Source organism: Chaetodon auriga, chromosome 8 (assembly GCF_051107435.1).
Source record: "Chaetodon auriga isolate fChaAug3 chromosome 8, fChaAug3.hap1, whole genome shotgun sequence".
NCBI classification, from domain to species: domain Eukaryota; kingdom Metazoa; phylum Chordata; class Actinopteri; order Chaetodontiformes; family Chaetodontidae; genus Chaetodon; species Chaetodon auriga.
The window spans coordinates 11498007-11513028 of NC_135081.1; the positions used below are offsets into that span (position 1 = coordinate 11498007).

At 40.9% G+C, this 15022-nt stretch overlaps 1 protein-coding gene across 2 annotated transcripts in view; it reads right to left on the bottom strand.

Annotated features, from left to right (window-relative positions):
- The window catches only part of adcy2a (adenylate cyclase 2a), a 52019-nt gene extending 38207 nt beyond the window's left edge, over positions 1-13812 (bottom strand). For both annotated transcript variants that reach the window (XR_013077514.1, XM_076738287.1), the window contains exons 1-2: positions 13218-13812; positions 9025-9222 (exon numbers count right to left, since the gene is read on the bottom strand). Coding sequence is in view for 1 of the 2 variants with exons in the window: in XM_076738287.1 (XP_076594402.1) it covers positions 9025-9222; positions 13218-13766 (747 nt within the window). In the remaining variant the exon portion in view is untranslated. The remainder of the gene's footprint in view (positions 1-9024; positions 9223-13217) is intronic.
- Positions 13813-15022: the final 1210 nt, after the last annotated feature.

Below are 15022 nucleotides of genomic sequence, written 5' to 3' on the forward strand. Positions count from 1 at the left end.
CTTGGTGTCAACTTGAATATCTGACCATATCTTCCTACAGTCTGTAATGATTTGTCTCCCTGGGCTTGCAGGGGTCACTGCCGCTTTGACAATGTGCCACCAATTTCACTTTCACAGCTGACGTATGAACACCAAACTGTACAGGCCCTCAGCCCAACCTTCACAACAACTGTTCCTTTTTCACAATCAGTGGAGCTTATCTTTATAGATCCACAGTCTGGCATTTCCATTTTCATTTCTACCTAAGCCGTTTACATGACTGCAGAAACCAATACCTCCCCATAATAATCTCTTCTGCGTGACAGACAATATCATTTTAAGTATCCGGAGAAAAGGGTCTGCTTTGTTTTGGTTTTTCTAAACCAAGCAGGGGCGATGCAAAAGATATGAGCCCAACAAAAATGGCACTGCTCCTCATTTGAGCCTATTGCCAGCTTTGCAAGAATGACCAACGTACCAAATCGTTTTAAAGTGAGGTGAAGAACAGCGTAGTGAGCCACTCTTCTACCTGTTGAGAAGCTGAAGGACAAACTAGAACAATATGAAACATGAATCAATGTTTCAGTAGACTATAGCTCTGAAAACAAAACAAAATATAAAGTTTTGCATTTGCATTCGTCCTGTCTCTACTCCTGTGTGTTGGTCTATGAAGAATTGCAGTTGCAATACTGCAAACTGGGAGAGAGCTGCTTCTAATCTCTCTGTACGACTGCTTGACCAAGCTCTAATTGGGCACACTCTTGTTTTATTCTTACAATGTCACAGAGGAGTTAGGATACATATGCAAACATCAAGGCAGAGCAGAAAAGTTTCTCAGCCAGTTTACTGAGAAAGAGATGGAGAAACAGAAGATTAGTCAGATTGGCAGGAATGCAACTGCCATGCGCCAACATTAACAATCTGGTGGCAAGGTATGTCAGGTGACTAGGAGAGGTGAGAAAACTACAAAGGGGTGACTAGAGGACAGGTAAGGAGTCCTGAGGGTGGTGAGAAATGGTGCAAACAGAGTGGTGGTTGTAGTGTTCCTGGTTCTGGGTCATAATAGCCTTTAATTACTCCATTACTGCCCTTGTCGAATCCCTGCAGAACCAGAAATGCTCTAAAGGAAACAATAAATCTAAAACTTTAAAACAAAAAGACATAAGTGCAGGATCGTCACAGGTGCAGGGGCAACAACTAAAAAAAGCCACCAATGTAAAGTAGAAGGACATATTCACTGAGTCTGAACAGGAATACAAAAGTATTAACTTATTTCCTCATTCAAGAGAGCCATTAATTGCTGACAAATATCATCTAACATAATTTGTTTTGAGTCCAGAAAGGCTTTTCTCCAAATGAATGCCCTGAAATCCAATACTAGTACTGAATCAGTAAACTTTACTGAGGATAAATGTAGGCTGCTGGGGGAAAGACACCTGCTGAGAACTGCTGAATACTTGATGCAGTAATAAAACAGTGAGGAGGCTCCTTCATTATTCTTAAGGCAACACATAAGGACCCTCTCTATGACAATTAAGTGGACAAAGCTTTTTTGTGGTCCATCATGGTACAGTCAACTCTGCTTCTACCTCATAAATCAATTCCTTGATAATGACACTGAGGAGGGCTCATAAAACAAATTATAGAGATGGAGAGTCAGATTACATCAGGCTTTTAGTCTACAGTGTGTGGCAGAGATTAGTTTACATGCTACAGTTACAATGTGGTGTGTGTGTGTGTGTGTGTGTGTGTGTGTGTGTGTGTGTGTGAGTTTGCGCTGTGTCTGTTATTTAACCCCAAAAAACAACATATATACTCCTTTTATTTCTGACTATACTCATTAAATCTGAGTATACAGACAGATCCATTGAATTATAGCAAAGATGCAGAATTGAACATAGTAGAAAAGAAACATTTAGCCAAAGTGCTGGTTTGTAATTTCCACAAGCACTCTGGAAAGGTCGACCTTGATCCTTACGTACATTAAGGTGGTTAACACAAAAAATCTATTCTTTGTTTTCCATTTTCCTAGATTCAAAACTCCAACCTGATTTTTTCTCTCGCTCTCCCTCCTATCACCCCCCTATTTGTCTTTTCTACTGTAGTCCCTGTGCTGTTTTCACAATCTACAGTTCTACACCTCTTTACTATTCCAACCCAGCAGGTTTCTTCCTTCTCCCCAACAACCCTTTCCCCACCTCTTCTGTCCTAAAGCCTAAAGAGGCTGGCTGTATACTCAAAAAGGAGTGTGCCAATGCATCTCTGTATGTGTGTGAGACTGAGCGATGGGGAGGAATTGAGAGAGACAAAGAGAAGGAAAGGAGGAGATGAGGCAGGGTCCAGACATCTCTCAGTGAGGGGTAGAGGCTGGACCACATAGATAAGCCCATCTCCCCACCGTCAGCAAACACAGAGCGCTTTGTGGGGAGAGGATAAGCATCCGATGGATTTCGGGTTTGAAAATGGAAAGTGTACTGTATATAAACTCACCCTGGGAAAGAGGGAATGGTGAGCGCAACACAGCTGAGGGAATACTTGGAGCCTCTTGCCTTTGCTTTCACCTGACAGGGTGCCGCACTGACAGTGCAGTTTGTAATGTAACTATCTCTTCTTGTCTTGCTGTCTCTCAATAAGGATGCCAACACAAATAATACAGTTATTTTGACACAGGACTATGTTCCCTGTGTGGAGAAGCCACGTCATGCCACTGGAGAGAAAACATATGAATAGGGAAATCTAAACTAGCTGTGCCTGAACAATTGAAATATATTAAACTGTAAATACCATCTGGACTCAAGTAGTTCAAGCTCGACAAGCCATGTTGTTTCCTGCAGCGCAGTGAAGAAGTCCAGCTTGCTAGCATGCCACGGCTTTGTGGAAACTAATATGCACTGACATATAAAGAATAAAGCAGGGGGAGGGATATTTCCACTGCTGCAGTAGATTTTGAGTAGAAGAAAATTCCTTGTTTCTTATCCTCAGCACGCTAAAACCTAATAAGTGTACATAAAAATCACTGACAATGCTGACAGCATTAAAAATGTCCTTGTGGAGCTGTACTGAATGCACATTAGCATGTCCAGGGACGTTAAATTCAACACTGTGCTGTAAGGAGAATATAAGTAGCATATTCATAACAGACACTGTGTGAGCTTTTGGGGAATCTATTAGACATTCATTAACAATGATGGCCTTTTGACTTTGACTTAGTTACGGACAATTGACTACAGAACACACAAACACACAAAAAATATAATTAAACAAGAAATAATTTACTGTTGGAAAAAACAGCCAAGCACAGCAGCTAATTAAAGCTGAAAAGATGCCATCCCTGCTATGAATACATGTTTGAGATTTGCAAATTGGACAAACTGCCCATATCACAGAAATCCAGTCATCATCTAAACCACACTTTATATCTTGAATGATCAAATACTGAATGAGATTTTCAAGTAACACTGACTTCTTCAATTAGCTACTGCTACTGGCAAGAATCCCTGTGCAGTGGCTGCAAAATTGCCTTTCGTACACAGAACAAGAGAGTAAGGTCATCTTAAATGGCTTGATAATCAGCGGGGGAACAGAGAACACTTTCTCATTGAATGAAATGACAGGTACTGTCATTATTATGATGTACTGCAGTATTGATGAATTGTATTATGATGTAGATATGCTGTGGGAGAAGCACAATGATCACATCCCACCTAATAAACTACTATCACAAATGAAAGCTCAAGCTATCAATTAATCCCAACACTGATCTATGTTATACTCAAACCATACAAAGTGCCAGTTTGAGAGAGCGTTAATTTGAGGAGACCTTGATGGGTCTCTCAACAAGGATTTCACAGAATTTTCTTTGACATTAGTGCCAAGTAACACCAGCAAAGGTCATGCTAATGGGACATTAACAGAGTTAATCGTATCTGTACCATCCATGTCTCACCTGTGGAGCAATTCATACTCCAGCAGGGTTCAGGAAAATTGGATGGTGCACCAAATTTGATATTGAAGCTTCTTCCATTTTGAATTTTCCATTTTAAGACAGTATGCAACTGGTCAGCATGGACGGATTTGCACCTTAAATCTGCAAAAACTGATTTATTTGACAACTTAATTGGTCCCATATTCACTCTCTTTGAGCTCTGTTTTTGGTCTCCACCATCATGGGAAAAAAAGGCTCTTTGGCTGCTAAATGCTCCATTATGTTCACCAGCTAGTCACACACTGTGTCTGTCTGCCATTTGTTGCTGAGCAGGTAGTGTACACTGTGTTTTTAGAGCTTTTTGAAAATAGCTGCAGCAGAAGGGAACACATGAGAGCAGTGAGAGTGTACGAATACAGTCAAGTTGTGGCCTGACAGCTAAAAACATTTAATGAGCTGAAGCTCGCTATAAAGCGAAGTTAAGTCGAGGGGAGCTTATACAATATGCTAAAACATATCGATTATAGCTGCTTTAAAGGTAACTCAAGCTGAACTCTACACAAAAGCTCCACATGAATTCTCTGATCGATTTTGGTACGAAACAGATTATATTTAGCATTAGCCCCTTGTTTACTGGTCCACTGCGTAGCAAGCACGGTTGTGACTACTCATGTGTCTGCAAGTGCACACACACGTGTGTTGGAACACAAAATTTAAAGGAGGCAAAAGCCAAAACGAGAGTTTCCAGTACACTGAAATGGTTCACAACATACTGAGCCCCAAACCCATCACTGTATATCAGCGTGGAAGCCATAAGAAGCGAATGCTCAGACTCAGAGAGATCTTCAGATTTAAAAATCACTGATGCATTCATCCTCCGTCTCCATTTCTCTGTGTCCCATTTTTCTTTTGCTCTCTCCACTTACATTTCAAACCACTTCTTTTTCCTCCCAATCAGGATACTGCCATGTTGTTAATTATTCAGACATTTCAGTCTGCATTTCTGCACATACTGGTATCTTAGCAACTTATCTGCAAGTCCTTTAGTTTCCTTTATTTTCAGGTTCGTTTGTTTTTTTTTTCTTTTTTCACTTATGCTAATTATGGAATTTTAAATTGCTGACTGGCAACAGCAACACTGCATGAATGACGTGGGTTACAAGCCATCATCCTTAATGAGCCTAGGTCTGTACTTGACAGGTGAGGCGGTGTAAGAGAATGAAGACCCCCCTCTAATCACTGTTTCATTCCCCTACTTCTCATGACTACCTCCTCACTACAGCACAGAGAGCATTTAATTAACTCTGACTTTTACTTTCCCTCCCTCTGTTTCTTTTCTGGAGCAGACATCCACTTAGCGACTGCACAGTAACACCGGGGTAACCACAGATTCAAAGACTTGGTTATTAATATAATTGGCTGATAAGCAAATGCGGTGAAAGAGCCTAAACAGCAAAGAGGGCAATGTCTTCAAACTTTACTCTGTGTCGAGATCCCAAATGGTTCGTTAATTTAATTCTGTTGGATCCCTCTCATGTCAAAAACTTAGTCATACACTAGCTAAAAATAACTGAATAATTTTACAATTATGTAACTTTAACATTAAGGTCCATGTAAATCAAAGCATTCGCATGGGCCTGAACGCATGGCTGCAATTAATTGGTTGACTAAATGTTAACATCATCATCATCATCATCATCATCATCATCATCGGCATGGAAAAACTATTGATGACAGACGTTATCGGTAAAGCTGGCAGTAATGGACTGAGAAATCAGTGGCATTTCATTTTGTCCAAACTCATCATTGATCAAAAAGATCCCGTCTTTGCTGCCCCTCCTGCTGATTTACTGATGAAATTCAGTGTAATATTTAATTGCCCATATTCATTACCTTAAAGTCATGGCACTCTGCCCAACAGTCATTAAAATGTTTGACGCTTGGTGTGTGCTGACAAAGTCAACCTGTGATCAGACTGATTCCAAATATCAGGCACCACTGGCATGTCCCTGATATTTGCAATCAATCTGATTTCCATTAAGTGCCAAGATGTGTTTGAAATGAATGGTATCTTATTAGTCTATTGGCTTCTTTTTTGCCTTTTTACAGATCAGTAGTTATTCAGACAAAGCTTGCCAACCTCACAGGTTGAGAATCACATTTTGTTAATCAATCAATTCACAATTTAGTTCCTGAATTAAAACAAGGTGAAAGATGTTGCTAATCTGCAAGATGGGTCTATAAAGCAAGAAAGTTCAACATCAAAAAATAAAAAATAAGACCAAATAAAAATGAAAGTCATTTTAAAGTGTCATCATTGGATCTTTTTTGGAGGCTGGGCTCTGTCATCTCAGTATTCCTTTTATTATAGTTTCATTTATCTATAAAATGGCAGTAAGCCCCTAAAAACAGAGTGCAGTTCCAATGAACAATAAGGTCTCTTCAGGTACCGTTAATTAAGATAGCTAAGATGCAGCAGACAGAGACCATTAATGGCATAATGGCCCGACATTTTTAGAAAGCAAAAGGAGGGGATGAATGGAGTGGCGTGTGAGTCAGTGCATCTTTAGCTACCTCTTTGTGATAGACAAGGCCACACTAGACATCTACCTTGCCAAGTACTATTTCAGCTTTCAAATGATGAACTAATGTTCTGTGGTGTTTTCAATGAGCCCTGGTGCAGGATGTATGAATAAGCTGCTATTTGTCCATCATGCCACATTTAACTGTAGATACAATATTACAACAGAATGCAACATACATAGCATACAGGTGCATACAGCACAGATCTCCTGGAGAGTATTCAAGGGACAAGGAATATTCTGTATATTTCTGTTTTAAACTTTCCTAACATTGAAATATATACTGTTATATGTTTACTGTAAATATATGACCATTTGTCATTTCTAAAATACATTCACATTGGATGCACAATTAAGTGTAACCCCCCCCCCAGCAAATCCTACTGCACAAAAAGTCCATAGAAAATTTATGGACAAACTGATCTCAGATCAACGGCATTTTCTATCCACTCTGACTGACGCGCTGCTGCACGGTGTGGAGAGGGCCATGTGGGACGGAGTCAGCGAGCCTGCATTTCCAGCAGTTTCATACAACGCATCTGGCAGGCTTCCTTCACACTAGATGGCTGCACTTTTTCACCAGTGTGACTCTGATATATGATCTGCTTGTGGCTTTCTAATCAAACAGTAATGATATTCCATTGCGGCTACATTCATTCATTTATGTTGACTGTGTAATAAGCTCTCTGCCACAAGCTGTGATAGCCATCAATTTGAATGCTGTACTTGTAATTCAGCAATTCTAGCAGCGAGCTTGGAAAAGCAAGAGGATGTGGACGGTTCTGTGGTGGCTCACTGGCATCACAGCATTCATGACCTGTGACATGCAGTTTATCATACTCCATTTATTCCCCACTCCCTATAATCACTTGTTTCCATCTGTGAAGTACAAAAATGGAGTTATGGACATAGTACGTATGTGGCAAAACACCAACAATGACCATGTGCACATGGTAGCCACCGCATACTATGAACAGTGCTGAGTTGCACATATCAAACATATTGCAGCAAAAGAAGTAGTTCAGCAGTAAACCATTGGGCTCTTACTCAATCCTGCAAATTACCTAACCTCAAATTTCTGCTTTGTTGTGTCCTTTATTCTTCCCCTCTTCTGTAATTCTACGCCCTGCTATTAGAGATAAATGCTTTGCACTTCCTTTCTGACAGCAAATAATTAATTATCAGCAGCTCTTTAATAACTAACCACTGCTTAGCTAATCAGTCTCTACTGTATTTTAGCTTTTTCACTTCCTCTCATTTGTTTTATATTGTGTATGTAATGACTGGATTTGATTTAATTGTTCAACTAATTTCATGAAGTTTCAAGGAAAGTGCTAAATAAAACAATAAAGTGAATTTGAAACCTTGGTGGTTACAGTCTAGGAGAGTCAAGGACATTTTAACGTGCCCAGGACAGTAGTGAGTTAAGTAGAAGTGATTCTTTAAATGACAATAACAATCAATTATTATGATTAATATGAGTGAAGGCTATACAATTTAATGTTTTTAGTTCAAAGAAAAAAAGGGGGATTGGAAGACAAAAGGTCTGACACATAATATATGGGCAGACTTCAATTTTATCCCATTAACGTATCATTCTGACATAATCTATGGGGCTTTTCAAGAATAATAACATCTATATTAATTTACTAACACTCACTGAGGCAGAAGCATAAAGAAAAAGACAAAAAAAAAAACATGATGAAATGTCAGGAAGCACTCAAGCTTCTGCATGATCAATCCAAAACTTAAAAGCCAGCCTGTTTCAGAAAGTAGGTCAGATACAAGAGATGAAATAAAAGCTTAAGGAGGGACATCTTTTTTCCAGGCCATCTGAATCCCTAAGTCTTGTTTCACATTTATCTACATTCGTTAGAACTACACTCCACACAGCAGACAGCCGAGACACCCTCTCAACAGAGACTTTTTGGTCTGGAGAGCAGTTATATGTGCTTGGCTATTAGGTAGAAGCCAACTCAAGCGCAACAGAATACGAGTGAATAAAAAGCAAAGTCAAATCTCGAGCTCCTCTTGCAACCACATTTCGTGATGTTTTCTGGGTACCCGGGAAATGTTTTAGGAGTGGCATATTTGTAAGACTTAAATCAGTATGTCCTGTGACAAGCGAGTTGATCAAGGTATGGGATGGATATGGCTGGGGCTATCTGGCTAATTTTGACAAAGTGCACTTCAAAAGTCGTTCACCACGAGATAACCCAGTGGAGTTTAAAGAGAAGAAAAGAGCAAGGGACTGATAGAAACAGGCACCAGCAACAACCAGGATCCACCGGCCTAAGATTCTATTCTGTCTCTTAGTGTGAGCTTGCATTTGACTCATGCTTGGTTTGTTGAGAGAGAGTTGTTCTTAGGAGTGAACCATGACCTGTACTGTTTATTCAAAACTGTCATTTACAATCTGTTGTATTGGCTTTTCCCTAAGCCGCTCAAGCTCTCCTAAAACCCCCCAATGAAACAGGACGAATGTATCAAATGAATCACAGAATGCACCACATTAACCACAGAATATGTGTGTCTTACCTGATCCCATGGACAGATGATCCCGCCAGAAAACATAAAAAGGTAACCCATGGCAACCAAGCAGGCCCAGATGACCAGGGAGAAAACACGCAGAAGCTTCTTGAAGATTGACTCGATGCAGACGAGTACAAACACAGCCAGGAAGATAGCCAGCGCTGTGGGCACAGTGATTACAAAGGCCACATGGTCCTCAACGTTCTGGAAAAGGACAGGATACAAAAAATAAGAGAGACAGTGAGACACATGAACAGGCAATTTGAGAGAGGGGAAGAGATATGTAATTTATCAGAGAAGGGAGGAATAATTAATTAGAGCGCAAACTAGGTTTGCCTGAGAAAGATAAATATAGAAAAGCAGCAAATTTAGAAGACAGACTTCTCGAGGGGGCATAAAACAGCCTAACTGTGTTAAAAAAGCCACTCCTCTTGCTCTGTGTTTCCTCTTCAGCGTCCTGAAAATACAAACAACCAAGGCAGATATGTGGCCCTCCCAGTGAAGCAGCAAACACACAATAAAACAGCTTCTCCTCAGATTTTTCCGCTTTTTCTAACACGACAAGGTGTCACTACAAAGATTGCTCTTTACTCGCTATAATCTGAGAAAGGAGTCAGTGATTGGATGAAACAAACACCCTTTTGCTCGGTTTGTCCTCCAGCAGCTTTCACTTTCTCTCTGAGCCACAAGAAATTGTGACAAGACTCAGTATGAACTGCAAATACAGACTTTTAAATGTGCGTTTAGTTTACATTTTAAGCATGAAAAGGCTGGGTCTGTGTAGTAGAACGCTGTGGACTGCTTTGCCTGTCATCCTGGGAAAAAACACCACCCATGCTGTTACTGTGACGTTATCTCTATGAACGAGGCATTCACTTAAGCCGACAGAATGCAATGTGGCACATCTCCTTGCAAACCTGAGTAACCTGAGTAAAAAACAAAACAAAAAAACAGCCAAAAGGTGAAACTATGAGGGCCAAATAAATGTAAAAGAAATTCATACCCACTTATCAATACTGTCAAAGTGAGAAAACCTCTATACTGAGAGAAGATCCTATGGAGTAAAGAAGAAGCCTAAAAAGCCCCCAATGTTAGCCAGTAGCAAAGCTGAAGCCATATCCATAATGGATTTGCTGCTGACGTTCAGAAACACACTTAGATCTGAAAGTTCTAATAAAAATTTCAGGAGTTTCTTCAAGGTGCATGTAGGAGGATAGCGCAGTGAAATGAGTCGTTTGTGTTTCCTGCCTTTGCCAGGCTTCATCCCATCACTGCTTTTCCAGCAGTGTGACAGGGGAGGGGAAAGGGTCAGCATATGCAGGCAGATGTGTCACATCCTCACTGGCACATCTAGTTGTGTCGGCAAGGATGTCTGTGAAACACACTGATATCAAATTCAAGCCCAAATAGTCTTGTGTCATATTGTTATTGGGTAAATGCTGATTCCAACTTTCTGTTTAGTTTAACATCAGGGCTGGACCCCCATCCATAAAGACAGAGCTTTATTTGGTCTCCCATTTTTGATCATTAGAAACTCAAATATCCACTGTGTACATTACACCGCATAATCCAAATTAATGAATGGATTATTATCAAGTTCTCTTTTGAATTAGTGTTGTAAATACAGACAGTCATGCATGCAGTTATAAAATGGAATATGTTTTTATTCACTAAATCTCTAATCACTTAAACAAATTCTTATTCATTCCATGATTGTTTTCAGAAGTGACCTAGCCATCAAAACGTTTTTATGCCAGTCTATCTCACGATGCTTCTCTCTGCATTTGTCCTCCTCCTCTCCATCTCTGGCTTTGTCCTTCTTTAGCCCCCGCCCCCACCTTCCCCCTGTCTCTTTCTCATGCACACAACGAATGTACTGGGACAGGAGAGGATATGTGTGGCTGCAGAGAGCCACAGAGAGTTTGTCTCGCCCAGAGCAGAGCTCCAAATCAGCACAGGATTTAGGTCAGCCAGCCAGCAGGATGGAGGGATGATAGGATACAAAAAGGATGATACAAAAAAAGAGAGACAGAAATGTGAGGAGGTGAGAGATGACACAGACACAAGAATGTAGAGAAATAGGGGATGATGGAGGGGGGAAAAAAACAGGGGAGCAGCAAAAGTCATGCTTATCCAGCAGAGGGATAGAGCAAAAAGAAAAGAGGAAGTGGGACAGATAGAGCAGTGGGCTGAACTCAGATGCTTGTTCATTGTAAGCCCACAAAAAACATTGCTACCAGATTGTGCAGAATTATACTCTTATTGTCTGATTGTAGGCAAATATTTTCCTCAAAACTGAGGATTTCAAAGTCCTTCTTTTCGGCTCTGGAGCACCTATGCTTCTAACTCTACATTAATACTTGGCGGTTAACTCTCACACTTACCCACAGCTTTAACACAAACACTGCCACAGCTTGATTTTATAATGAATCTAAAGTGAAACTATCAGTCCGGTTCTTCATCTGTACAGACACCAGTCGTGACTAAGGTAATGAGTCAAAAAAATGATGGACGATCATTAACCACTTAAATGCTGCAGCTTCCCTATGTGCATAAGAAACTCACTATAATGACAATCACTGCAGTGTGTAGGAGGTGATTAAAAAGCAATCAGCTATCAGAAAAGTTTCCATTAAATATGATGCATCAAAAGATCATTGTCTCTTTTAGATAAGGGACTTCATTTGTTGACTAATTACTAAGTTTTATCTTGATCACATGGATATGCCCTCCACTGTTGTTACCGACCTCACCATCTGTTGGCTCTGTGTTCCAGTGCAGGAAAACAGCTTTAGCAGGCAAAACTGTTTTCATTCAGTTTTGCATGTTTAGCTATAATATATAAGTTTTCCCGCTGATCACTTGAAATATTGAATTTCACGATGTGCAGCGTGTGTGTGTGTGTGTGTGTGTGTGTGTATCTCAGTGCTCTCTTTGTCTCATTGTCTCTTTTAGTGTGTTTTAGACTAATCCTTTCTTAATGGCAGACTCAGCAGTGGCAGGGAATAGGAGCAGCAGCCTCCTCCTAATGCAAAAATGTGATAAGATGCAATAAGATTACGTTAGTATATCCTCTAAAATCAATCATTAGATTATGTGAATATATCATTATGTCCTTAAAACTCTTTCATTTTTAGGAGCACATACTCAGGTATGTTATTTAAGAGTTAAATCACAGTTGAAACGTGCACTAAGAAATAATGGGGTTTTTTTGTTCAGCGTGTTGTAGAGGGTTTCAGAGTACCCTGCCTTGACTGCATTGAATTTTTCAGGTTTTTAGGGCAAAGATAACCCTGTCAAAATAGTGACAGAGGGAAATAGATCTCCTTTCTGTAGTTCAGTCAACCATGAGGTCAGACAATAACTAAGCCCCTTATTCCCCCCTCACTTTTATCTCACCCTTCTCTTCACATTAGTGCTGCGATGAGGACTGCATGCTGTGAGAGTGTGTGTGCATATAGGGGTTGCACAGGCACACTTGTATGTGTGTGCAGGGGAGCTCATGTATTGTGTTTCAGAAGCCAGCCAATTTTGTGTGTGTGCGCGTGAACATATGCACCTTTCTGTGCAAATGACTGGCAATGATCCTATTTCTGTGTATACTTACGGAAACTGTGCAATGAGCTTACAACATGTGTGTGCACACCACATGTGCATATATGCACCTGCCCACACTGTTTATAGAGTTTACACTTAATACGAATTTCCTGCACATATCATAACTGTAACTTATAGCCCACACACAGGGATGTGCAACATATGCACATATATCCATATGTCCATATACTGGTATGGTCCCGAATGTTCCTGTATTTGTACTTTTTTAATTTGTAAAATGAACATAAGCATGTGTCTGTCTGTGGGTGTGTGTTGATGTGTATTACTCATGTTATGGGGACAAAAATCTGTTTACACAGTAACATTGTTGGGACTTGCCTTCCTTTTGGGGACAAAGCACAAGTTCTCGTAACATAACTTGGGTCAAGGTGAGGATAAGGTTAGGTTTAGGTCAAGGTTAGGTTCAGGTCAAGGTCAGGGTTAGGCAAGTAGTGGTTACGATTGTGGTGAGGGTAAGTCTACAGGAAATTAATGCAAGTCTATGAAACACAATACGTGACTTTCTCACTTTGTGTGTGTGTGTGTGTGTGTGTGTGTGTGTGTGTGTGTGTGTTTCTGTATGTTGTGAATGAGCAGCTTACCAGTCCTGAAGCAAAGAACACAGTCAGCAGAGCCAGGCAGGCTCCCATCACTATGAGCAGCAGAAACACAATCAGGGGATGCTGCTGGCTCATACAGTAGTAGGACTCATACAGCCAATCCGGGGACCTGTTCCTCTTCTCCTGACCTCCTCTTCCTCCTTTATCCCCTTCACCAGACTCCCCTGTCCGGTCAAGCAGATACCGCTTCCTCCTTATTGCCTCCTGCCACATGGATCTGGGAGCCGAGAAGGAGGAAGAAGAGGGAGAGAGACTAGAGGAGGCAGAGGAGGTGGTCACTGTTGAGGTATTAGTAGTTTCCACCACAGATGAGGAGCAGTTGCTCTGTTCTGCTCTCCTGCTGTTGTTGTTCCTGTTGGGGACCCGGGTGTGAGAGCTCCTGATCTCCAGCGTATCCTTCGGTTCCTCCTCCACCTCCTCTCTGAAGTCCTTCAGGCGGAGACAACTGAAAGCTGAGGCTGAGTCTGAGTCAGAGGCACCATGCGCTGGCCGCAGGGGTGGCAAGAACGCACCGAGGGTAGAGCGCAGCATCCTCCTCTTTCTCCTCCTGCCAACATGTTGAAGCGGGAAATGAAGGGGAGCGCAGAGACTGAGAGCTCTTTAGAGTGAGAGAGAAAAGTGGGAGGGAAGTGAAGGGAAAGGGGAGGGAGAAAGGGCTAAGGGGGAGGGGTGGAAGAAAAAGAAGGTACAGCAGCAGGGAGAAGTCAGCGGGCGAGAGAGAGACAAGAAAATGAAAGAAAAAGAGAGCAGAAATTATTACACTGACATTTAATCATTATGTAGCATTAATACAATGGAATAATGTGAGTGGAGACTGAAACATGCATGTTAAAAAAAAGAAAAAGGAAACAGCTTCAGCTCAATCCCAGGGATGTCAGTGATTTTCATAAGTGAGATAACCCACTCCATCATACCTTATGTTTGTCAGCCATCCACCTTCCTCTCTGCTGCTCTCTCACCATACTGTCAGACAGCAATTTGCCTTAATAGCAGATTTGTTGAAAAAGCTCTTATCAGTCGAAGGTGAACTGGTGGCAGATGCACAAAAATACAGAAGAAAGGGGATTATCCACCAGGAGTGGTTAGCTAAAAAAAAAAAAGGAAAAAAAGAAAAAACAGGACAGTTAAATTATCAAATGAAAAACAGAAGACAACATATGAAGAGTTTCAGAATACGAAATGATCCTCGGCTGAAGTCAGCTAAGTCCGATCAGAAAGACTCGATGTCATTTCATTTTGCTGGTTCAATTATGTGTCATGACTGAGCAGATTCTAAATGAGGTCTGCTCAGTTCTTCTGTACGAAGAGGTTCAGAGAGCAAAAATGAAATGAAAGTGGACAAACACAAGCACACGTTGCATTTGCTCAAATACTCTACACACATGCAAAGATACACAAGCACATACGCTTCGCACACAGGAGCCAGCCAAAATATGATGAAAGTGGTGCTGGCCCAAATACTGCTTTTATAATGATGAATAAATGATGGCTTCCAGATCCCTCTAATACCCCATAACATGAACTACCTCACTTGAGTGCTGAGTTTAAATTGGCAAACTATTACGGCACAAAACAATAAATCCTAATTACACATACAGATATTCATAAGGAAACATTTAAAGGCTTGTTAAGGTTGTCACTTGTCTGCTTGAGTTCATACTGGGCCAGTTTAAGTGGGTGGACAGTCACTTAGAAGCTGCCAACCACAGATCCATCAACTGTGTTTGTGCCAGGATGGCTGAGAAGCTGAGCATGTGTTTTTCTACTGCAACATACGTTAACACCAC